At 40.5% G+C, this 26481-nt stretch overlaps 1 protein-coding gene across 1 annotated transcript in view; it reads right to left on the bottom strand.

Moving 5' to 3' along the window:
• The window catches only part of ATL3 (atlastin GTPase 3), a 57703-nt gene that overhangs the window by 13918 nt on the left and 17304 nt on the right, over nt 1-26481 (bottom strand). Inside the window, exons 4-8 of the mRNA XM_045893444.3 lie at nt 16308-16412; nt 15772-15822; nt 7771-7827; nt 6268-6360; nt 5194-5332 (exon numbers count right to left, since the gene is read on the bottom strand). Coding sequence (XP_045749400.1) covers nt 5194-5332; nt 6268-6360; nt 7771-7827; nt 15772-15822; nt 16308-16412 — 445 coding nt within the window. The remainder of the gene's footprint in view (nt 1-5193; nt 5333-6267; nt 6361-7770; nt 7828-15771; nt 15823-16307; nt 16413-26481) is intronic.

The raw sequence follows: 26481 nt of genomic DNA, 5'->3' as shown, positions 1-26481 counted from the left end.
GTGGGACAAATTCTTTATAACTTGGAGTGAAAAACGATAAAATAGTGTACATGCTATGTTATTCTGTGTATATTCATATTTGCTTGCACATACTAAAGAAACTCTGGAAGCCTAAAAAAGTGGAAGAGACTTTTCCCTGAATACTTTTTAATCCTTCTTGGGATTTTAAACATGTGAATGTATTACCTATTCCAAAAAAAAAAAAACAACAACAACGCTTTTTTTATGGTTTCAACTTTTATCATACTGAAAGACTAAGAACTTCAAAAAATTGTTCCTACATTCGATTTTACCCAGATTTAACAGACCCTCAGCTAGTAATTCTTCTATAAAGGCTATACCAAAACACTAGTTTTAGACTCAGAACAGACAAGAACTATCTCCTGACAATCTCAAAATCTCATGGTGTCAAAGAAGATTGTGCCCTACAAACTCTTCCATTTAATTTCTGGCTAAACAACTCGGGGGTTACTGCATTAGGTCTCTCTAGAAAATACGAAGATGACAGTTTTCTTTTTTTTTTTTTTTGAGAGAGAGAGTGAGAGAGAGAGAGCACAAGACGGGGGAGCGGGAGAGGGAGAAGCAGACTCCCTGCTGAGCAGGGAGCCCGATGCGGGACTCGATCCCGGGACTCCAGGATCATGACCTGAGCCGAAGGCAGTCGCTTAACCAACTGAGCCACCCAGGCGCCCGATGACAGTTTTCTTTATGGTGATGGCAGAGTCATCTGTGTCTGATGAAAGGGTCTCAAAAGTGAGCTCATCGAGCTAAGAGGAAGCAGCAGCTGAGCAGCGATTACCAAAACTAAGACTGTGTTTGGCAAGTGTTCATCTCTGAATAAATGGTCATTCTTTAAAAAAAAAAAAAAATACAGCAAATAAAACCACTAAAATAATCCCTGAAGTATTTAGGAGAACATCTGCAGAAAATGTAACTCTTACTAAATTTAAATGTTCTACAGTAATTACGTTAAGGTCCTTCTGTGTATTAGCCCTAACCACTCTGAAGCTACTGTTGTCTTTCCCGGGTTATATGGAATGGGGTTTGCAGGATCTCAACCAAGTCATCACACAAGTATATACTTGAGAAAAAACAACATGTAGGCATTTTCTTTAACTGTAAATTTCATTTACAGGTCCCCCACAATAAAGTTTATGTGGTTCTCAATCAAGCACGTGCCAAGTACTCCAAGCCACCAACTATTTGCAATTTATCGTCCAATTTACACTTCACTCAAAACCCTTCAATATCCTATTAGAAAGTTGACTAAAATTACAAAATATCCATCTGCAAAGCCCCTAAAAGTACATAAACCTTTGCAGAGCTAATAAGAATTCTTTATGAGCAATCCTCCTAATGACTATAGTTCCTGAAACAGACACACAAGGCAGATATAAATATATTTTTAAGGTAAAGCAAAAAAGAAAATTTCTATTTTTTAAATCTTTCCTTTTAAAAACATAATTATAAATATACATTTTTAAATAAATAGGATCATATAACATATGCTACTACACAACCTTTTTACATTTAATAATATGTCATAGACATCTATGTAAACACAGATAGATCCATCTATCTACCTTAACCTTTTAAAGGATTTGAAATAGGGGCACCTTTAAATGGGCGGCTCAATCAGTGAAGCATCTGACTCTTGATTTCGGCTCAGGTCATGATCTCAGGGTCATGAGATGGAGCCCTATGTCAGGCTCCGCACTAAGCGTGAAGCCTGCTTAAGATTCTCTCTCTCTCCCTCTGCCCTTCCTCTCTGCTCTCTTAAAAAAAAAAAAGACTTTAAATAAGTTTTAAAATAAACTTTTAAAAGTGCAAATGTACCATAATTTAACCAATTCCTCAAAAATACCCATTTAAGTTGTTTCTAATTATTCCCTATTATAATAATGCTATAGTAATACATACCCTTCTCCATATATTTTTATGTACTTATTTGGATAGTTCTTTAAAATACTTTCCTAAAAGTGAAATACTGGATCAAAGGATGTAAACATTTTAAATTTTGATACTGACCCATAAAGACTATGAATTTGTACCAATACATTTGCACTTTCTCAATTATTGTGATGCTACATTTTTTTTTTTTAAAGATTTTATTTATTTATTTGAGACAGAATGAGAGAGAGAGAGAGCACATGAGTGGGGGAGGGTCAGAGGGAGAAGCAGACTCCCTGCTGAGTAGGGAGTCCGATGCGGGACTCTATCCTGGGACTCCAGGATCATGACCTGAGCCGAAGGCAGTCGCTTAACCAACTGAGCCACCCAGGCGCCCCTACATTTTTTTTTTTTTAAGATTTTATTTATTTATTTGACGAGAGAGAGGGAGACACAGTGAGAGAGGGAACACAAGCAGGGGGAGTGGGAGAGGGAGAAGCAGGCTTCCCGTGGAGCAGGGAGCCCGATGCGGGGCTCGATCCCAGGACCCTGGGATCATGACCTGAGCCGAAGGCAGACACTTAACGACTGAGCCACCCAGGCGCCCCTGCTACACGTATTTTCATGAGTATATACTCACCATTTTATTTCTTCCTTTGGGACTTGCCTTTCCATGTAAGAGAGTTAAGATTTTAACCCCGTGTGTTTTTAAGTTCAATGATGGATGAGGGAAGCAAATAGTACATAATTATGATACTAACAGCTTATACAGAATTTGTTCCCTATTTTATAACTATAATAGGAAAATTAGCACAATGAATATTTAGTGAGAAGCTGTTCATAAGTTTTAAATACATAGAGGGTTGAACAGTATCCTCCCAAAGTGCATATCCTCCTGGAATCTCAGGACATTAAGTTACTTGGAAATTACAGATGTAACTAGTTGAGATCACACTGATCGGGGGGAACCTAAATCCAAACAGCAGTGTGCTTATAAGAGGAGAGAACACACAGAGACACAGAAAGAAGGCAGCCATGTGATGACAGAGACCGAAGTGACGCACGCAGCTCCAAGCCAAAGGACGCCAAGGCCCGCCAGCAAACCCTAGAAGCTAGGAGAGAAAGAGGGAGCAGATTCTCCCTCAGAGCCGCCAGAAGGAATCAATGTGGACACCATGACTACAGAATTCTGGTCTCCTGAACTGTTAGGCAGTAAATTTCTGTGGTCCTAAGCCTGCCAGTTTATGGTACTTTGATACCAGTCCTAGGAAACAGACAGAATATGCACACCCAACAGTGATACAAAATTTCAAAAGTCGGGGTTAGAAAACCTTAAAAAGCTCTTCCTATTTCCTGGAATAACATAATAAAAGTGAATTTTAAAACAATGTTTTGAAACATTAAAATGCTTGAAAATACAACGGAATGCCTTTTTCTATGTTTATACCTGATAACCTGAGAACATGCTGAGGATCAAGTGCATGAGGAAGTCCCTGAACTCACCCCCTCCTCAGCAGTCTCATTTAGGAATGCCCTGGACACCTCCCCTCCCAGTGACGAACAAACCCAAGTTCAGGTTTGGTAAAGGTATGTCTAGTAAGAGTGTGAAAACCCTAAAGGAACACATCACCTACACACTCAACTTCCTCTATACACTCCACTCAGAAAAGTCACTTGCAACTGCTTTTGAAATAGAAGGTTCTAGCTCCAATGTTGCCTGAGCAGATTTCTCTCCAAAGCTAGACCCCAAACTTGGATTTCTGAATAGCCATCTAATAGGCTCTTGACGTCTCCTGCTCAGGAAAGCTGCCAACCACATAAAAATACCACACAGTGACAAACAGAAGGTAAAGGTAAGAAGTCTCTCAAACTCGGTTTCTTCTGTATTATGAAGACCAGCTGGAATGTAAATCTTAACTGAACAAGTACATTAACGTTCTTGGATCAAATAAGTCAAATAAATTGAAAATGATGAATTTTGTGTTTATTACAGGCTATGAAAAACTCCCACTTCAAAAGGCAAGTTCTTCTGGAAACTAAACATTGTATACCCTCTAAATTATTTCCCCAAAATAACAGAAGAACTTCTGTTTTAGCCCAATATGACTTTGGGGCAAAAAGAATCTAGATGTAAATCTCTGCCCCCACCCCCACCCCCCACTTACTAGCGGAATACTGTGAGCAAGTTCCTTAACTTTCCTAACTCAGTTTCTTCATTTGTGGGATAAAAGAGACAGTATTAGTTTATGGAAGCACTGGGAGCATGAAGTAGCAAAGTAAACTAGCAGTGTTGGTGCTATGGTCTGAATGTTTGTGTCCCTGCCAAATTTGTATGTGGAAATCCTAACCCCTACAGGTGATGGTATTAGGTGGGGCCTTTGAGGGGTGATTAGGTCATGAGAACAAAACCCCTGTGAATGGCACTAGGGCGCTTATAAAAGAGACCCCACAGAGCTTCCTAGCCCTTCCATGCATGAGGGTACAACCAGAAGTCTGAGAATAGGAAGACAGACATCACCTGACCATGCAGGCACCCTGACCTTGGACTTCCAGCCTCCAGAACCATGAGAAATAGATTTCTGTTGTTGATAAGTCACCCAGTGTATGGCATTTTGTTATAGCAACCCAAAGAGATGGGCAGTGGGAAATACAGCGGAGCCTGGAGAAATGGCAGCTATTTTTATTCCTACTTTACCGGGAACCTGAGAAGCTCAGATAAGTTTATAAACAGACATGCTAGTTTAACACATGTGTAAACTGAAGACTAGGCATTACATGACACAAGGTCTTAATGAATAAGGAACAAAAATAAGACAATGGAATCCAAGACTCCTGACTCGTAATTTCTCTAAGCTAACACCTAGTCAACACTTCCTGATACTCACACATGACCCAGCACCAGGCTCTGCGCTAATCACAAAGATGAAAACACACAGCCATGCCATGCATCATGTTACCTTCCTTTGAGAATTTAATTGTACTTGATAATTATCAGCTGACTAATGTTTAGTGTTCCTTTATTTAGCGCTTTTATCTCTTGTAAACCAGTAATTAAAACAGGCCTCTTAGAAAGATCATTGATGAATATGACCACCACCACTTCAGATGGAAAAATTAAGGTGAATTCTAATGGTCGCAGTAAGGCAGAAGCAAAAAAATGAAGTGGACTCTAAATACTATTCTTTCTAAGAGAACATGCTGTTCCTCTTCAGCATTCACTGGATCCATAATTTACATTTTCTGATCACTATTTCATTCCAAAGATCAAATCACCGGTCTAAAATAACATCATTTATAACACACCTTTCAATTTCCCATCAAAGTCAGGGCTTGTGGCCACCTGGAGTCCTGGGTGTGGTAGGAGAAAACAGGTGACGTTGGAGAAGCAGGAGTGAATGTGGTTTCGGACATTCTGAATTTCCTCGTGTTGATGTTCTTTTACCTGCCAGTGAAGACCAACAATTTACAAAAGACCATTTGTTTTTCTTCACTAGGAACCACTAGTATAGGACAAAGGAAAGATTTCCCAGCTCTGATGGATCATAGCAACCTACACTGTGTCGTCCACTGAGAAAACTCAGAACCCTAGAAGTAATAAATGCATACATTTGATTAACCATGGTTTGGTTCCCATAGCAACCAAAGAACAGGGACTAAAGTTTCTTAAAAAACAGTATTGCAGGGGCGCCTGGATGGCTCAGTAGTTAAGCATCTGCCTTCAGCTCAGGTCATGATCCCAGGGTCCTGGGATCGAGCCCCGCATCGGGCTCCCTGCTCCACGGGAAGCCTGCTTCTCCCTCTCCCACTCCCCCTGCTTGTGTTCCCTCTCTCGCTGTGTCTCTCTCTGCCAAACAAATAAATAAAATCTTTAAAAAAAAAAAAAAAAGTATTGCACAATACTTCGGAAGAACAAGGGAAGGTTTGTGGACATGAAAGAGGATCTAACTAGTTATTAGTGATTGACAAAGGACTCCCGTATTTTAATTTTGGACAACAGGCTAAGCCTGTTTATATACACCCCAAAACAAGAAAAAATTCTGAATAAGAACAGAACTAAAATTCTGAATACGGCATTCTAAAGGCACATATAGAACCTGGTGCAAAATGTGAAATGGAAACCACGATCAAAGCTTGGGCCAGAGTCAGAAGTCCTTCAAAAGTCCTTCAAAGCCAGAGTCCTCTGTAATCCCTGTGCACTCGATACCCAGGCTCTTGACTCCTATGTGAATACCATCAGTGCACTAATATTCATAAGTATTTAACACACTTAGAAGAATTTTCCATAATCTGCTTTAAATACTATAGCTAAAGGCAAATGAGAAAGTTACCACTACTTTCCTTGTAGGTAATTCCTCAGAAGATTATATTTCTTCTTACCTGTAGACGCTTATCCAAAAAGGACATTCCTCCCTGTAGTCCATAGCTGTATTCATAAGGGAAACTCCAGTCTCGAACCAAAAACATCAGTGTCTATTTAGGAAAAGAATAGAACATATTATAAGGTTGCAGAAATTCATTTTCAAAATAACAACTGAAATACTTCTTTGCATAGTGCCAACTTCTTCAAAGGGGGTAAGAAATTGTGAAGGATTTATTTCTTCTGTAAAGTTTTAGAAACCTTATAAACACTAGAAGGACATGTATTAAGTCAAATGTGAGGTGAATATATCCTATCGGCTATTTTTGTTCCCATGGGTTGGTAAGAGCAGAAGAAAGAGATTGAGGAGATGTTAAATTCAGGGCTCTGCTCTAAAGTCAAGCACAAGGAATGTGGTAAAGGACAAGAAAACAGCATGGTACCAGCTAATCATGAAATCAGATCTACTTTTAATGTTAGAAAGGAAAACTAAATTAAATAATAATACTTAAAACTCCTCTAATCTTACTGAGGTTACTATGCATTCTCATCCTTATGAAACAACTGGCTAAAGCAGGGGCCAGAAAACTTTTTCATAAAGGACCTAAGAGTAAATATCCTAGATGGTCATAACAAGAATGGAGCAGCTATGGAGGGTCCCTGGGTGGCTCAGTCTGTTAAGCGTCTGCCTTTGGCTCAGGTCATGATCTCAGGGTCCTGGGATCGAACCCTGCATCTGGCTCCCTGCTCAGCAGGGTGTCCACTTCTCCCTCTGCCCCTGCTTGTGCACGTGCTCTCTCTCTCAAATAAATAAATAAAATCTTAAAAAAAAAAAAAAAAAAGCAGCAGCTATGAACAAATGAGTATAGCTGTGTTCCAATAAAACTTTATCTGCAATTTAAATGTCAGTGTCGGGGCGCCTGGGTAGCTCAGTCACTAAGCATCTGCCTTCGGCTCAGGTCGTGATCCCAGGACCCTGGGATCGAGTCCCACATTGGGCTCCCTGCTCAGCAGGAAGCCTGCTTCTCCCTCTCCCATTCCCCCTGCTTGTGTTCCTTTTCTCACTGTGTCTCTGTCAAATAAATAAAATCTTTTAAAAAATTAAAAAATAAATAAATGTCCAGGTCCACAGCTAATTTACACATGTCATGAAATAGTATTGCTTTTTTTATTTCAACCATTCAAAAATATAAAAACCATTCCTAACTCACAGGTCATATAAAATCAGGCAGCTAGCCTGATTTGGCCTGCGGGCTGCAGTTTGCTGATCTCTGAACTAAAACAAAGACATGAGGGGCACGTGGGTGGCTCAGTTCGTTAAGCATCCAACTCTTGGTTTTGGCTCAGGTCATGATCTCAGGGTCCTGAGATCAAGCCCCATGTGGGGCTCAGCACTCAGCAGGGAGTCTGAGATTCTCTCTCTCCCTCTGCCCTCCCCAACTCGAATGTGCTCCCTCTAAAATAAATAAATCTTTAAAAAAACAATACAAAGACATGAATTACATTTATAGTTAGCATTCTACCTGGAAGGGTTTTTGGAAAATTTCATCCATTGCCAGACGACCATATTCTGTGAAGAGCTTTAAAAAAGAAGAGTTAATGGTTTGTTAGGCAAAATTATTTAAAGTATTTCTATGGCTATTATTTAAAAAAGAATTCATTTAACAGACTCAATGCTACTTATGAGACCCAAGTTCTACGGTTTCAAAAGCCTGGAGAGCCATGAACCTTAAAACAATCTGTTGTTCCTGTCTCACATCCATATTCCAAATCACTAGCAAACTCAGAATCCAACCGCTCACAGCTTCCATGTGGCTTGGAATATTACAACAGCTTCCTAAACTGGTCTCCCTACCTCGGCCCTTGCTCCGTCCCCAGACTATTCCCCAGACAGTAGCCACAATGGCTCTGTTATAAGATTACTTAGATCACATCATGCCTCTGCTTAAAACCCTCCAACCTCATAGTAGAAAAGCCAGCCCCTTCCAGTGAGATCTGGCCACCTTGGCCCTCCTCACTCTTCCTCAAACATGCTGTGCACACTGCTACCTTAGGGCCTTTGTTCTGACTCCTCCTTCTGCCTGTAAGTTCTCCCCCCAAATAATGGCACAATCTGCTCCCTCACTTTTTGTGGTCTTCACTCAAATGGCTCCTTCTCAAAGAAGCCTTCCCAACCATCTGCCTTAAAAGATTACAAGTTTCCCCACAATTCTTCTTATCCCCGCATCTCTTTTAAATATCTTTCCTTAACCCATCTCACTATCTAACATACTGTACCTTTACTTATTTTGATCAGTGCCTGTCTTCACTACTAGAATTTACGCTCCAGGAGGGCAAGGATGTTTGTCTGTTCCCTCACTACTGTATCTCCGGCAGCAGGAGGAGCACTGGGCCAAGAGCGTGTACACCACGCAAATGACCAAATGACCACGTTCTCTAAGGTCAGGGTTTACACAGACATTCATCTCTATGTCCTCATGAAGCCTCTCACTAAAAATATAGCAAAATGAAGTTTAAAAGTTATAAACTCACAGGTCAAAGGGGATGAGAAATGATATGGCAATAAAGAAGAGTTGTCAAAAACACTCTGGAAGGAAAACAGAGAAATGAAAACTATCTCAGGTTTTGGCTTTCTCTGCCTTATCTGTGACAGGCCAACAAAAACAAGCAGATTTTCTCAGCAGAATCCCTGAAAGGCTCAGAAATTAGAAGCACCCATCACCATGAAGGAGGGGATGAGGGAGCAGGGCTAACAACTAAAGAAACGACCGAAAGTCTCCGGAGAGGGCACCTACACTCCCAGATCCTGCTCCCTCCCTGGGCTCCAAATTCTCTTCCTGCCCCCACAGAAAACGGAAAGTGTACTGTCTGCAGATAAACCAGAAATAACTTACACTTTGATACCAAATTCAGCCGAGAGGAGTAAGGTAAGTCCCCTACTTTACTGGAAAGGGGCACTTAAGTCAAGGTCTACATACTGAATAGTGAGACTCCTTGGCCTCCCATTCTGCTGGAGACACAGCAAGCTTCTACCCACCCAGGCAGGAGTTTAAAGAATTCTTCTCTGGGGAAAATGACAGCCCAAGAACAGGCTGCAAATACAGACATTCAGGGGTTGCAACAAAATACCCAAATATTCTTGCCCAGTCACCTCACTGTGATCCAAAGCAGTACACCAGGCCCACCCTCTTACCAAAGGTCCCATCAGATTTTTAACAGCTCCCTCTTAAATACACATGGCCAAGGACACCAGACCTTTGTGAGAAGCTACTAGCAGGAAAGAAAAAAACTTGTGTCCTTCAATTCTAGAACATCATCTTATATTATTCCTTATAATTTCTTTCCCTCCATTTTCTCTGTTATGTTTTACTAAAACACCTGTCGTTATTAACAGGTGCAACCTCTCCTAAACTGATGCTCAAATTTTCCTTGTTGGCTATGCCCTCCCATTCTCCCTCTCCTCCACCTCTCCCGCTCCTCTCTTCCCTTTTTCCCTCTTCTCTCCTCCCCCGCCCCGCTCTTCTGTCTCTGCTTCATTCCCTCCCTCTGGTCTGACTTCTGCTCTGTCCTCTCATTCAGCCCACCAGGGAGATTTTCTCCAATTTAGCTTCCACCTCCTTCTCTACTGAAGTTTCCAATTTTACTGACATAGTGTTCATTTCCAAGCTTTTGTTTGTTTTCTGAATGTTGCTTTTTAACAGCATCCTGTTTTTTCCTGGTTGCAACAGCTGCAACATTTTATCTTTCTGACCATATGCATTTACAAAGAATGAAGAAAAAGCCCACACTAAGGTATATTACCATGAAAATTCATGCCAAGAATAAGAAGATCTTGTAAGCTTCAGAGAGAAAAAGGTCACATACAAAGGATCAGGAATCAGATGGTGTGGGACTTCAGCAGCAACACTGGAAGCTGGAAGGCAATGAAGCAATGCCCTCAATTCTAAAAGAAAATTATTCCTATCCTATAATTCTAAGATAAAATTAAAATATTCTCAGACTTACAAGAACTCAAAAAAGTTATCTACTATACATCCATTCTATCCTTTCTCAGAAAGCTAGTGTAGAATGTTTAGAATTAAGAAGAGAACAAACCAAAAAAAACAAGAGAGAGAGAATAAACAAAAGATTAAAAGGGATCCAACTGCAAAAGGAACTGAAAAGAAATTCCCAGGCCCTGATTTCAAGCTATAGTAATCAAAACAGTATGATACTGGCACAAAAACAGACACACAGATCAATGGAATAGAATAGCTTTCTATTCTCCCAGAAATAAACCCCTGCATATATGATCGATTGACTTTAAGACAAAGAAACCAAGAATAGACAATGAGGAAAGGACAGTCTCGTCATTAAGTGGTGCTTGGGAAAACTGGAAAGCTACATGCAAAAGAATGAAACTGGACCACTTTCTTACACCACACACAAAAATTAAATCAAAATGGATCAAAGACTTGAACATAAAACCTGAAACCCTAACACTCTTGGAAGAAAACATAGGTGGTAAGCTCCTTGATGTCAGTCTCAACGACTGGATTTGGAAACAAAAACAAAGGCAGCAAAAGCCACAACAAACAAGTAGAACAACATCAAACTAAAAAGCTTCACAGCAAAGAAAACCACTAACAAAATGAAAAAGCAGCCTACCAAGTGAGAGAAAGTATTTGAAAATCATTTATCAGATAAGGTTAACAGCCACAATATATCAAGAATTCATACAACTCAACAGGGAAAAAAAACCCCACAACCCAATTAAAAAATGGGCAGAAGATCTAAATAGACATTTTGTAAGGAAGATATATCCATTTGGCATTTCATGGCCAATGAGTACATGAAAAGATGCTCACCATCAATAATATCAGGGAAATGAAAATAAAAACCATAATGAGATACCTCCTTCACACCTATTAGAATGAATATTTATCAAAAAGAAAAGAGATATTAAGTGTTGGTGAGAATGTGCCAAAAAGGGAACCGTTGTCCACTGCTGGCAGAAATTTAACTGGTGCAACTATTATGAAAAACAATATGGAAGGTCCTCAAAAAATTAAAAATGAAACCACCATATGATCCAGCAATTCCACTTCCAAGTAATTACTTGAAGAAAACGAAAACAGCAACTCAAAAAGACATATGCACCCCCATAGTCAATGCAGCTTTATTCACAAATGCCAAGATATGGAAGCAACCTCAGTGTCCATCGGTGAATGGATACAAAAAACATGGTGCATATATTCAGTGGAATATTATGTGCCATAAAAAAGGCGGCCATCTGGCCATCTCCAACAATATGGATGGACCTTGAGGGCATCATACTAAGTTTTACTAAGTCAGAGGCAGAAAGGCAAACACCGTATGATCTCAATTATATGTAGAATCTGGGAAAAAAAAAAAAACTTAACACTTAAAAAACAAACAACCATATGGATACAGAGGTGGAGTGGGAATAGGGGAAAAAAAGTGAAGGGGGTTAAAAAGTACAAACTTCCAGGGGTGCCTGGCTGGCTCAGTCAGAAGAGCATAGGACTCTTGATGTCAGGGTTGTGAGTCCAAGCCCACATTGGATGTAGAGATTACTTAAAAATAAAATCTTAAAAAAAAAAAAAAAAGTACAAACTTCCAGCTATAAAATACATAAATCGTGGGGATACATGGTGATTATAGTTAATGATACTTAAAAGTTGCAAAGTGAGTAGATCTTTAAATGTTTTCATCACAAGGGAAAAAATAATAATAATTTTTTTTAAAAAGAAAGAAATTGCCAGTGGGATAGCTGTGTACCAGGACTAAAGGAGGCAGTGCAAGGTAGAGGAGAATACAATGCCAAGGAGTGATGCTCCCAAGGAAAAAAAAAAAACAACCTGAAGTATGAAGACCATACTGAGAGGTTTTAGGAGTCTATCCCTTGAGATACATTAGTGATAAGCACACAACACTAAAACTAGCAAAAAACATGATACAGGTAATTCATTACAAGAAATGCAATCATAATTCACAAGAAACCTCAGTTAAGGAAGAACATATAAATATACCCATATAATAAGGCAACTACGAATACTTTTTTAGTCAAAAACTGTGATCTAACTGTTGGAAGGATGAGGGAAAGGAAGATGTGGGAGAGTGGTAAAGATGCTAAACCCTAACTTTATAGAAGAAATTATTACTATTTCAATTATAAAAATCCAGAAGAAACAGCATAACCATCTTTTTGAAAAATTTTGAAGCAAATAGCAAAAGACACAGCCCAAAGGACAAGTGATTGCCCTGGAGAAAGGAGTAGGAGGTCGAAAGGATGTTCTTTTTTATTATGAACATTGCAATACTACCGACTTTTATACTGTGTGTGTGTGTGTGTACGTGTATGTCACTTTGTTAAAATAAAATGATGCTTTAGAAAAAGAAATACATACAAAATACTGTATATAAACAAAACACACGTACAAAACTGTACAAAACCCATGATCTCTCTCTCTGTAATTCTGAAATCCAAAAAGCTCTAAAAACCCAAGTTAGGTGGCAAACTCCTTTGAAGGAAAACCTGCCTTGAATGGATGTGAGGCTTTTTATAAGCTTTATTTATCCCATTTCATGAATCAGTCATGCCTTTACCTGCAGAAACAGTAGCATGTTTCATCAGGAGGTGTTACCTGAACGCCCATTCCTGTCCTCGACCTCATACTTACGTGCACTTTTGATATAGTCCATCTAAAATCCAAAAAATTTCAAATCCCAAAATACACATAGTCTCAAAGGGTTTGAGTAAGGCTTGTTGTCACATGTTATCTATTTCCTATAGGGATATCTATCCGTTTACAAAGAGAACAGAAAGCATATATTCAAACCCGATATGTGGTTACCTCTGGGGACCGGGAAGGGGGACTTCAGTTTTATCCAAGGCATCCCAATTTTTTTGCAAGAACAACATCATTTCTAATTTCATAATGATTACGTTAAAATATAGAAATGACTAGAGTGACAGATGTCATATTACTAACTGAGAGAGCTAAATTCAGCCTCTATGAAGAAGGCATAGAGTGAAGGAGGATCTCCCACCAGGAAACGTTATTGGAAGCAGGGTCTTCACAGAGGTAATCACGTCAAGATGAGGTCATCAGGGTGAGCCCTAAGTCAACATGACTGGTGTCCTTATAAGAAAAAGCAACACAGGGGCGCCTGGGTGGCTCAGATGGTTGAGCGTCTGCCTTCGGCTCAGGTCATGATCCCAGGGTCCTGGGATCGAGTCCCACATCGGGCTCCCGGCTCGGCGGGGAGCCTGCTTCTCCCTCTGACCCTCTCCCCTCTCATGCTGTTTCTCTCTCGCTCGCTCTCTAAAAAATAAATAAAATCTTTTAGAAAAAAAAAAAGAAAAAGAAAAAGCAACACAGACACAGGGAGAAGAATGCAATGTGAAGACAAAGAGACACACAGGGAAGACAGAAGCAGAGGCTGAAGGCCTACAGCTAATGCCAAGGAACATCAAGGACGGCCAGCAAACCAGCAGGAACGTGGAAGGGGCAAGCACGGATTCTTCCCCACAGGCTCAGAGAGGGTGTGGCCCTGTGGACAGCTTGAGTTCTGACTATCGGACCCCAGAACTGTGAGACCGTAAGTTTTTGTTGTCTGAAGCCCCCTCGTTTGTGGTACTTGGTTACAGCAGCCCTCACACATCACCCGGGCCTACTCATGATGACCTTTCACCGACTGATGACACGATCCATAAAGAATTAGGTCTACCTCAAACATGAGTGTGTCCACAGCATGGGGTCCCCTGCCTCACACAAGCTAGGTGTTCAAAAAAATGTGTGAAAGGGAAGAGCCTATAAAGGAATAATTTTCAGGTGAAAAGGTGTCAAACTCAAGTTTTGGTTTAAATGTTTCAGGAACAACAGCTCCCAACTCCTGAGTCATGGCACCAGAGAAGAACCACCAGTTAGAGAGTACAAGTTATTGCCAGTAGTAACATGAAGAGCCAAAGTTGAGGAATTATTTTCCTTGCTTTTTAAAGGAATAGAAATTAGAACTAACTCAAAGTAATCCCCATAATAAGTGACACCCTCATTCCCTTGCACGCTGATCTGTTTTCTTGAATGTCAACGGGACGAGTGCAATCAGAAAGGCATGTCAAGAATTGCATTCAACTCTGGAAAACCTATGGAAGAGTATTTTACAGGAATAACACGTAAGAACTGCTGCACGGAGAACAGAAGACAATGACTAATAGCAGTAGTAGTAACAGTAATACTAAACAATGGCTCACAGTTATTAAGCTTATATTCTTTTCTAGGCACATAATGCTATGCATTTTATAAATACTGATTTATTTACCCTCACCTGGATTTTTGCAATAGCTTCACAACCAGTCTCACTGAATGCACACCTGTCCCTAAAAAATCTATTCTAAACAGCCAGAGTGATCCTCTGCTCAAATAACGTCACTCCTATGCTCAAAACATGGCTCCTATATCCATTCCTCAGAGGAAAAGCCTGAGCCCTTGGCAAAGGCCAAGCATCAACAGGACCTAAATGCCTCTCTGACTTTATCACTAAGCCTCCTCCTGTCACAGGGCACCTGGGTGGCTCAGTGGTTGAGAATCTGACTCTTAACTTTGGCTCAGGTCATGATCTCAGGGTTGTGAGACTGAGGCCCATGTTGGGCTCCACACTCAGCGGGGAATCTGCTTAAGATTCTCTCTCTCTGGGGCACCTGGGTGGCTCTGTGGGTTAAGTGTCTGCCTTCGGCTTGGGTCATGATCCCAGGGTTCTGGGATGGAGCCCTGCATCGGGCTCCTTGCTCTGCAGGGAGCCTGCTTCTCCCTCTCCTCCCTGCTTGTACTCTCTCTCTCTCCTTCTCTCTCCCACAAATAAATAAATAAAATCTTAAAAAAAAAAAAAAAGATTCTTTCTCTCCCTCTGCCCCTCCCCATCGTGTATGCGCTCTCTTAAAAAAAGGGGGGGGGGCGCCTGGGTGGCTCAGTCGTTAAGCATCTGCCTTCAGCTCAGGTCATGATCCCAGGGTCCTGGGATCAAGCCCCGCATCGGGCTCTCTGCTCGGCAGGAAGCCTGCTTCTCCCTCTCCCACTCCCCCCACTTGTGTTCCCTCTCTCGCTGTGTCTCTCTCTGTCAAATAAATAAATAAAATCTTAAAAAAGAAAAAAAAATTAAAAAAAAAAAAAGCCTCCTCCTGTCACACTTCCGAGTCCTAACCACTGGCCTCCGTGCTGTTCCTCAATCCTGCCAAGCACCCTCCAGTTCAGGTCTTTCTTCTTGCTGCCCCCTCTCCTATACTACTTCTCCCCCAGATATACCGCAGGACTTACTCATCCACTTTCTTGGGTTCTGTGCTCAACTCAGTAAGGCCCTTCCCTGATTACCCCGCAGGAACAGGGTATAGAACCGCTATGAGCCAAAAACCCTCCCCTATAGTTCAATCTATTGCTAAACCTATTCAGCTATAAAACTTCTCTTAGTCTTAAAACTTTTAAATGATACATTATGACATTAAACTTTTCATGATGAATATATACCTGTAACTGTTGAAGATCATCTTCCTGAATGTTCTGGGACAAATTATAAATCTAGAAAACAAAAAGTCCAGATTGATAACCACTCTAGCTTCACTTCAAAGGAATCCCAAATAAGCCTAAAGCATTGAACAGAAGCTTTGTACAACTAAAGGTTTACATATAAGAACATGAGGTCTGTTCAAATAGTAATATTATCTGTCTTTTGGAAAACTATGCATATAATGTTGAAATCACCTAATTCTTCCTTTATAGCTTAAAATCAGTTTTCCTAAGTTCTCACCAAATCTCCATTTCCTGTGCGATGTAATTAATGTAATCTCAATGTCCACTTTTCAGACTTTTCTTGAAGTATTTTATACATACTTATGTCCAAAGTGGAAAAAGTTAAAGCTCCTTCTTGAGCTTAACTTATCTCTATAGCCTAAAAAGAACACTGACACATCACCTAGGGATTCTGATAAGAGAACAATGAAAACAGCTGTACTCCCTTTATCTTATTTCCTCGGCAAACTTTTATCTTAATCAAGTGGTATTACCTGGACAGAACTAGTCATGGTGCTGAGAGCGAAGATAGTGGCACAATCTTTCACAGTGGACTGGCTGTCAAATGCCCCCTGGGTATCCATCAGAACAACTGCAACCTAAAGGAAAGGCAAATACCAACAAAATCTGTTAAGAGTGAGAAGGGGAGAAATGTAGAAAAGAAGTCGAGAAGTACAGTACAGGTAACAATTAAATGAGGTTCTGGCACCTGTTTGTAGTTCTACAGAAAAGTAGTTACTGAAATGCCTTGTCTTGATCAGAGAAGTTTCCTGGAGGAGGTTATCTGCTCGGACCTGATTAGATGTATGAAACAGAGACCCACAGAGCAATATGCATAGACAGGGAAAGTGCCTCACCAATTAAATGAGCCAAGTGTTGAGACCAGTTAGCTCACTTACCAAGCCAGTCATTCGGATATTTTTATTCACAGAAGTAATAATATGATTATCACTTTTATGTAACTTACATATCAAGTCCCATTAATCACATACTACATTTTTGAGTTTACTTTCATACCCCCAATCCACTACTGTGGTAGAACGGATATGATACAAATCCACACAAAAGAAAGTATTATGCAGAAAAGAAAGATAAAATCAAACCAAATAAAGTTTCTAGCCAACCTCAATACACTGAAACCTAATGACAGACATGAAGGCTTTATTCTTTCCACACTTTACCCATTTTGTGAAGAGGATACAGTCAAACTAAACAAGTAATCAGCACTAATCATGGCTGAGACACAAGAGAATAGTATTGGATCTCTACCTCAGATCATATACAAAATGGATCAAATTAACTCAAAATGGATCAAAAACCTAAATGTCAGAGCTAAAACCATAAAACCCTAGAAGGAAACAGAAGTGTAAATCTTCAGGACCTTGGATGAGGTAATGGTTTCTTTTTTTTTTCTTTTAAGATTATATTTATTTGAGAGAGAGAGAGAGAGCACACATGAGTGCATATGCGAAGGAGAGGAGCAGCAGAGGGAGAAGCAGACTCTCCGCTGAGGAAGGAGCCCAAAGCAGAGCTGGATCCCCAAACCCCCGGGGATCATGACCTGAGCTGAAGGCAGATGCTTAACCAACTGAGCCACCCAGGCACCCTAGACAATGGTTTCTTAAATATGACACATAAAGCACAAACAACCAAAGAAAAAATACACAAATTGGCTTCATCAAAATTTAAAACTTTTGGACATCAAGAGACACTATCAAGAAAATAAAAAGACAACGTACAGAATGAAAGAAAATAATTGCAAATTATCTATCTGGACAACTGGTCTAGTATCCAGAATAAATAAAGAACAATTCAACAACAAAAAGACAAATGATCCAACTAAAAAATGAATTTGATTTGAATAGATACTTCTCCCAAGAAAATATACAAATGGCTAATAAGTACATAAAAATATTCTCAACATCATTAGTCATTGAGGAAATGCAAATGCAAATCAAAGCCACAAAGAATCAAAATAAAAAGCTTTTGCACAAACAAAATTTAAAAATCTTAAATTAAAAAAAAGCTTTTACACAGCAAAGGAAACCACCAACACAACAAAAAGGCACTACTGAATAGGAGAAGATATGTGCAGATGATATATCTGGTAAGGGGTTAATACCTAAATATAAAAAGAACTTATACAATTCAACACCAAAAAGGAAATAATCTGATTAAAAAGTGGGCAGAGGGGGCACCTGGGTGGCTCAGTTGGTTAAGCGGCTGCCTTCGGCTCAGGTCATGATCCCAGGGTTCTGGGATCGAGCCCCACGTCGAGCTCCCTGCTCAGCGGGGAGCCTGCTTCTCCCTCTCCCTCTGCCTGCCTCTCTGCCTACTTGTGCTCTCTCTCTGTCAAATAAATAAATAAAATCTTTTAAAAAAAAAAAAGTGGGCAGAGGATCTGAAGAGACGTTTTTCCAAAGAAGACATACAGATGGCCAACAGACACATGAAAAGATGCTCAACCTCATTCAATAATCATCAGGGAAATACAAATCAAATCTACAATGAGGATCAGTCAGAATGGCTAGTATCAAAAAGAAATAACAAGGGACAGCTGGCTGGCTCAGTCGGTAGAGCATGTAACTCTTGATCTCGGGGTCATGAGTTCGAGCCCCATATTGGGTGTAGAGATTACTTAAAAAACAAAAAGAAAAAGAAAAAAGAAAAGAAATAACAAGTGTTGGTGACAGTGTGAAGAAAACAACCCTCATGCACTGTTGGTAGAAATGTAAATTGGTGTAACCACTGTGGAAAACAGTATGGAATTTCCTCAAAAAATTAAAAATAAGGGGTGCCTGGGTGGCTCAGTCGTTAAGCATCTGCCTTCAGCTCAGGTCATGGTCCCAGGGTCCTGGATCGAGCCCCGCATCAGGCTCCCTGCTCAGCGGGAAGCCTGCTTCTCCCTCTCCCACTCCCCCTGCTTGTGTTCCCTCTCTTGCTGTGTCTCTCTCTGTCAAATAAATAAATAAAATCATTAAAAATAAGAAATAAGTATTGATGAGGATGTGGAGAAAAAAGAACACTCATGCACTGTTGGTGGGAATATAAACTGGTGCAGCCACTTTGGAAAACAGTATGGAGGCCCCTCAAAAATTAAAAATAGAAAAACCATATGATCCAAAAACTCCACTACTGGGTATTTACCCAAAGAAAACAAAAACACTAATTTGAAAAGATACATGGACCCCTGTGTTTATTGAGATATATTTACAAGAGCCAAGATGTGGAAGCAGCCCAAGTGTTCACCAATAGGTAAACTGGATAAAGATGTGGTATACATCTTTGAATATTACTCAGCCATAAAAACAAGAGAGCGAGATCTTGCAATCTGTAACAACATGGATGGACCCAGTTAGTATTAAGCTAAGTGAAGTAAGTCAGACTTAGAAAGACAAATGTAATTTCACTTATATGTAGAATCTAAAAAACAAAACAAAAATACTCTTAAATACAGAGAACTAGTGGTTGCCAGAGGGAGGTGGATGGGAGGATGGATGAAATAAGTGAAGGGTACTAAGAGGTACAAACTCCCAGTAATAAAATAAGTAAGTCAAGAAGACGAAAAGTACAGCATAAGGAATATAATCAATGATACTGTAATAACATTATGTGGCAACAGATGGGGACCATACTTATCACAGTGAGCAATGAATAATGTATAGAACTATCAAATCAAGATGTTGAAACTAATGTAACAGTTATGTAATATCTACGTCAATTATACTTCAAGAATTAAAAAATAATTAAAAAAAAATTTTTTTTAATTAGAAAAATAAAACCACAATGAGATACTACTTCACACCTAGGCTGGCTATAATCAAGAAGACAAACAATATCAGGGTGGCAAGCATATGGCAATGGGAGCCTCCTGCATTTCCAGTGAGAATGTAGGCTGCGCCGGCTGCTTTGGGAAGCATTTTTGCAGTTTTTCGAAAGGTTAGATATGACCCAGAAACTCCACTCCACTCATGACCTGAGCCAAAGGCAGATGCTTAATCGACTGAGCCACCAGAAGTACAGTTCCAGAAGTACTGAAAACATGCTTAATCCTACAACTCAACAAGAAGGGAGGGAAGGAATAATCTGATTAAATAAATAGGCAAAGGACTTGAATAGACATTTCTCCAAAGACAACATAAATGGCCAACAGGTATGTGAAAAGGTACTATCACTCATCAACAGGAAAATACAAATCAAAACCACAATGAGATACGACCTCACACCTATTAAAATGGGTATTATCAAAAAAAAAAAAAAAACACACAAGAGAAATAGGGGCACCTGTCTGGCTCAGCCGGTAGAGCATGTGACTTGATCTCAGGGTCATGAGTTCAAGCCCCATGTTGGGCGCAGAGATTATTTTGAAGAAAAGAAATAGTAAGTGTTGGCGAGGATATAGAAAAATCAGAGCCCTTGTACACTGTTGGGAATACAAAATCACACAGCTGCTATGGAAAATAGTATGGAGATTCCTCAAAAAATTAAAAATAGAACTACCTTATAATCCAGCAATTCCTCTTCTGGGTATATACCCAAAAGAATTTAGACCAGTATCTCGAGTTATCTCCATTCCCATGTTTACTGCTGCAAGATTCGCAACAGCCCAGATATGGAAACAACCTAAATGCCCATCAACTGATGAATGGATAGAGAAAATGTGGTATCTACCTACAATGGAATACTACTGAGCCTTAAAAAGGAAGGAAATCCTGCCGTATGTGACAATATAAATGAATCAGGAGGATATTAAGTGAGATAAGCCAGTCACAGAAGGACCAACACTGTTTGATTCCACTTACGTGAGGTATCTAAAATGGTCAAGCCCAGGGAAACAGAGAGTAGAATGGTGGTTGGCAGGGGAGAAGGGGAAATGGGACTTGTTCAGTGGGTATAAAGTTTCAGTTATGCAAGATGGAGGAGTTCTCGAAATCCCCCCACAGCATAGTGCCTACAGCTGGCAACACTATCCTGTGCACCTGGAATTTTATTCAGAGGGCAGACCTCATGTCAAGTGCTCTTACCACAGTAAGAACAAGGAAGAAGAAAGGGTATGTTCACACAAACACTTGTACGTGTATGTTCATGGTAGCATGATTCGTAATAACCACAAAGTAAAAATAACCCAAATGTCCTTCAAATGATGAAAAGATAAAGTGTGACGCATCCACACAACACAGCAGTATGCAGCCACAAAAAGAAATGAAGTGCTGATGCATTCTTCGACATGGCTGGACCCTGAGGGCAATGGGCTGGGAGGGTGGGGGCGTGGGGGAGGCCAGACGCAAGGACCACAGATTATAGGACTCCATTTGCATGAAATGTCCAGAGCTGGCAAATAGATGCGTGGAGAAGGAAAGGAGATCAGGGGCGCCTGGGTGGCTCAGTCGTTAAGCATCTGCCTTCGGCTCAGGTCATGATCCCAGGGTCCTGGGATCGAGTCCTACATTGGGCTCCCTGCTCAGCGGGAAGTCGGCTTCTCCCTCTGCCTGATGCTCCCCCTGTTTGTGCTCTCTCTCTCTCTCTCTGACAAACAAATAAATAAAATCATTAAAAAAAAAAAAGGAAAGTAGATCAGTAGTAGCCAGGGGCTGGGAGAGGAGGGAAATGGAGAGTGACTGCTAATGAGTAGTGAGTTTCTTTCTGGGATGATGAAAATGTTCTGGAATTAGATGGTGGTGATATGTGCACAGCCTCGTGACTATACTAAAACCTGCTCAATTATACACTTTTAAAGCATAAATTTTATGATATGTGAATTAGCTCTCGATGAAAAAGAGCTCATCCTAGCATATATTTACTAACTAGAAAAATGAGGCTGTATCAGGGAAATAAGCTCTTGAGGAATAGGAGTCATACATACACTCAGATATAAGTGCTGGGTATTTGGGGGAAATGGTGTTCTCTTATCATGTAGTGAAATGGTAAACTGCCATCAACACTGTCAAGAACAATTGGGCAGGAGCTAGAAAAAGGGGAAATGGGCATTCTCAGACCCGGCAATTCCACTTCCACATGGCTTTCTAATGTTTTGGACTCCAGAACGCAGAGAAAGAAATATACTTAACATCCTGACTAAATACACACATATATAAAGCTGCACTCTGACACTTTCTACAATGTTCTAGTTCTTTCTTTTTAAACATTGGTCATGAGCCAATAAGTTGATTTCTCTACCTTTAATGGGTCATGGACAGAGTTCAAAAAACTGTGGCCTGGAGTCATGCTTGCATAATTCCCCAAGGAGACATTTACCAGATTGTTCACTGTAGGAAGGATTATAAAAATTAAAAAAAATAATAATGAAAAAGGAAACAATCCATATGCCCACCAGTGGGTAAATGAGCAAAATAAAATAAGATATATTCGTATGATGATTACCACGTAACAGTTAAAAAGAATAAACTGGAGCCACATATTTAAGACTGTAGTTTTTCAGGGCGCCTGGGTGGCTCAGTCGGTTAAGCGACTGCCTTCGGCTCAGGTCATGATCTGGAGTCCCGGGATCGAGTCCCGCATCGGGCTCCCTGCTCGGCAGGGAGTCTGTTTCTCCCTCTGACCCTCCTCCCTCTCATGCTCTATCTCATTCTCTCTGTCTCAAATAAATAAATAAAATCTTTAAAAAAAAAAAAAAAAAGACTGTAGTTTTTCAATTAAAAAGTAAAAACAAATAAATTATCTACTTTTTAAAAAAGATGTTATTTATTTATTTATTTATTTATTTGAGAGAGAGAGAGAGAGAGAATGCACAAGCGGGGGAGGGAGAGGGACAAGCAGAGGCTTGACTTCAGGATCCTGAGATCATGACCCGAGCCAAAATCAAGAGTCAGACGCTTAACCAACTAAGCCACCCAGGTGCCCCCCCCCCAAATTATCTACTTCTTTAGCCAGATACATTCTAAGCTAAAATCTCACCAGGTATATTAAAAAACAAGACAATCAGGGCACCTGGGTGGCTCAGTCGTTAAGCATCTGCCTTCGGCTCAGGTCATGATCCCAGGGTCCTGGGATCGAGCCCCGCATCGGGCTCCCTGCTCCACGGGAAGCCTGCTTCTCCCTCTCCAACTCCCCCTGCTTGTGTTCCTGCTCTCACTATCTCTCTCTCAAATAAATAAATAAAATCTTTAAAAAAAATTAAAAATAAAAATAAAAAACAAGACAATCATGTGAAACTTTCATTTGGGTAACTTCTAAAGAACTGCTTATTAGTATGGCATTTATCCAATATTATATTGATTTTTTAAAGCACCCCTGATCCTGCTGAATGCCTGAACATAATATTTCTTAAAAGGGTAGGAAACAGGGGCGCCTGGGTGGCTCAGTCGGTTAAGCGTCTGCCTTCAGCTCGGGTCATGGTCCCAGGGTCCTGGGATAAAGCCCCGCGTCAGGCTCCCTGCTCAGCGGGAAGCCTGCTTCTCCCTCTCCCACTCCCCCTGCTTGTGTTCCCTCTCTCTCTGTCTCTCTCTCTCTGCCAAATAAATAAATAAAATCTTTAAAAAAAAAAAAAAGGGTAGGAAACACAACAATGAGATATCCCTACACGTCTACTGAAATGACCAAATGCTGACAAAGATGTGGAACAACAGGAACTTTCACATTCATTACTGGAAAAAAGGCAAAATTATACAGGTACTTTGGAAGACAGTTTGGCAGTTTCTTACAAAACTAAACATCACCTTGCCATACAGTCCAACAATCGTGCTCCTTGGTATTTACCCAAATGAGTTGAAACTTATGTCCACACAAAAACCTGCCCACAAATGCTTACACAGCAGCTTTATTCATAATTGTCAAAATTGGAAGCAAACAAGATGTCTTTCAGTAGGTGAACAGATACACTGTGGTACATACAGACAATGGAATATTATTCAGCAATAAAAAGAAATAAGCTATCAAGTCAAAAAAATGTGAGGATCCATAAAAGTACTGCTAAGTGAAAGAAGCCAATAGAAAAGGCTACATACTGTATGATTCCAACTACATGATGTTCTAGAAAAGGCAGGTCTATGGAGACAGTATGAAGATCAGTGGTTGCCAGTTCATAGAGGAGGCGGGAGAAGGAGGCAGGAACAAATAAGTGGAGCACAGAGGGTTTTTAGGGCAGTGTACCTATTCTGTCTGAGACAGCAATGGCAGCTGCATATCATGACACTTACCAAAACCCACAGAACATATAACACAAAGAGGGAACCCTGATGTAAACCATGGGCTTTAGCTAGTAACAATATATCAGCATTGGTTCATTAATTATAACAAATGCCTCACACTAATACAAGATATAAATAGTAGAGAGAAACTGGCAGGGGGAGGGGCATGTGAGAACTCGGCGCTTCCCAATCAATTTTCCTATAAACCTAACATTGTCCTAAAAAATAAAGTCTATCAATTTTTTTAAAGGTCAGGAAACCAAAATGATGTCAAAAAACATTGAGCTTATCCCAGGGTTCTGGGATCGAGCCCCACATCAGGCTCCCTGCTCGGCGGGAAGCCTGCTTTTCCCTCTCCCACTCCCCCTGCTTGTGTTCCCTCTCTTGCTGTGTCTCTCTCTGTCAAATAAATAAATAAAATCTTAAAAAAAAAAAAAATTGAACTTTATAGAGGAGTCAATTCAACAAGATAAAAAAAATGAGGGCACTACAAATGTTAGATAACTAAAAGCAAAGCTTGCTTACTAAAATTGTAGAGATTTCCTAAACTATTATGAAAATATACCAGTTGCCCCAAAAAATAAAAATCAGGTCCACCAGTTCTATACAAAGGGATCATATAATCAAAAATAATTATTTATTCCTAAAAAGAAAATTATTAAAGCATCTACCACACACTACCAGAGAAACAGAAGAGAGCAATGATATAAAACCGGACTGAAATGAAAATTGTAGGGCCTGTTGTAATGCCAGATCTAAGAGCAGCTGTATTACCCATAGGAGGCCTTAACTGCTATGGGTAATACAGCAGTTTAGAGATGCCAAACATCTCTAAAATGAAAAGACTGGACTTCCACTTCCAGTCACAGTCAAAATGGTGTAACAGAGACTGAACTTACCCTCCCACCTAAAACGAAAAAATAACAGACAGAACACATGAAACAACAGTTCACAACACTGGACATCAGGTAACAAAGGATAATGATCCTTGAGGGAAAGGAACAGATGAGGTGAGCCTTTCTGTTGTCCCAGCTTACTGACTAAAGCGCGGGGAGGGGAAGCCAGGCAGAACTCAACGGATTCCCTGAGTTGAGGAGACACAGCTGAGAGTCAAGGAGACCAAGGACACTGGAATTCTCAGGCAGAGTGTCTGAGAGGAGAGAGATACAAAGACAAAGAACCCCAGGGATCTGTAGAGGGTCCCCATCAAGAGTTCAGCTGAATACTGACAAGCGTGTGCGCATGAGGACGCTACCTGAGGCTAGAAACAACCAATCAAAAGGTTTAGAGGGAGCAGTACCCAGTGCTCGCAGAGGGCCAAGAACAGGCCTGTTCCCTCCAACCAGACTGAAAAAAATCCCATAATTCTAGAGTACTCAGAAGAGTACTTGCCTCAGTAGTGAGGAATAAATAGCTCTATATTAAATACTGCTCTGGTGCCATTTAAGAAACCTTAAAAGCCAGAAAAGAAAGGATCCAACTGTTTCCAAATTTCTTAACTGCATCCTAGAATAAGGTCAGGGAGGGGCACCTGGGTGGCTCAGTCGTTAGCGTCTGCCTTCGGCTCAGGTCATGGTCCCAGGGCCCTGGGATTGAGTCCCACATCAGGCTCCCTGCTCGGCGGGAAGCCTGCTTCTCCCTCCCCCACTCTTCCCCACCCTGCTTGTGTTCCCTCTCTCACTGTGTCTCTGTAAAATAAATAAATAAAAATATTTTTTTTAAAAAAAGAATAAGGTCAGGGAAAATATGGGAAACGGGGGAAATCAAGGAACACAAGAAAGTATAACCCAATGAGGAGAAAAATCAATCAAAAGTCAATTAAAATTGGGGCGCCTGGGTGGCTCAGTCGTTAAGCGTCTGCCTTCGGCTCAGGTCATGATCCCAGGGTCCTGGGATCGAGCCCCGCATCGGGCTCCCCGCTCGGCGGGAAGCCTGCTTCTCCCTCTCCCACCCACCCTGCTTGTGTTTCTGCTCTCGCTCTCTGTCAAACAAATAAATAAAATCTTTAAATTAAAAAAAAAAAAAAAAAAAAAAAAGTCAATTAAAATTAACCCAGAACAGGGGCACCTGGGTGGCTCAGTTGGACTTAGGCGTTGGGACTCTTAATCTCGGCTCAGGGCTTGATCTCAGGGTCGTGAGTTCAAGCCCTTCTTTGGGCTCCACACTGGTCGTGGAGCCTACTTAAGGGAAAAAAAAAACCCAGAATAGATACAGATGTTAAAATTAACAGAAAATGACTCTAAAACAGCATTCTGTATAACTGTATTCCATATATTCAAAAAGTGACGTAGTGACATGAAAGACATAAAAAAGACCTAACCTGAACTTCCAGGGATGAAAATCACACTTCTGCAATGAAAAGTAGACTGGATTATAAAGACTTGGGAACTTGAAGGCCTAGCAATAGATACTGCCCAAAAGGAAAGAGAGAGAAAAGTAAGTTAAAAAAATGAACAGTGCATCGATGAGCTATGGGACAGCCTGACGTATGCGTAATAGGAGGCCCCAAAGGGAAAAAGGG

The sequence above is a fragment of the Mirounga angustirostris genome, unplaced genomic scaffold (assembly GCF_029215605.1).
Source record: "Mirounga angustirostris isolate CCGP_5_RB_7025 unplaced genomic scaffold, mMirAng1.0.hap1 SCAF_13, whole genome shotgun sequence".
Lineage (NCBI taxonomy): Eukaryota > Metazoa > Chordata > Mammalia > Carnivora > Phocidae > Mirounga > Mirounga angustirostris.
Note: the sequence above shows the minus strand (reverse complement) of the source record. Positions and strands in the feature narration are given on the sequence as shown.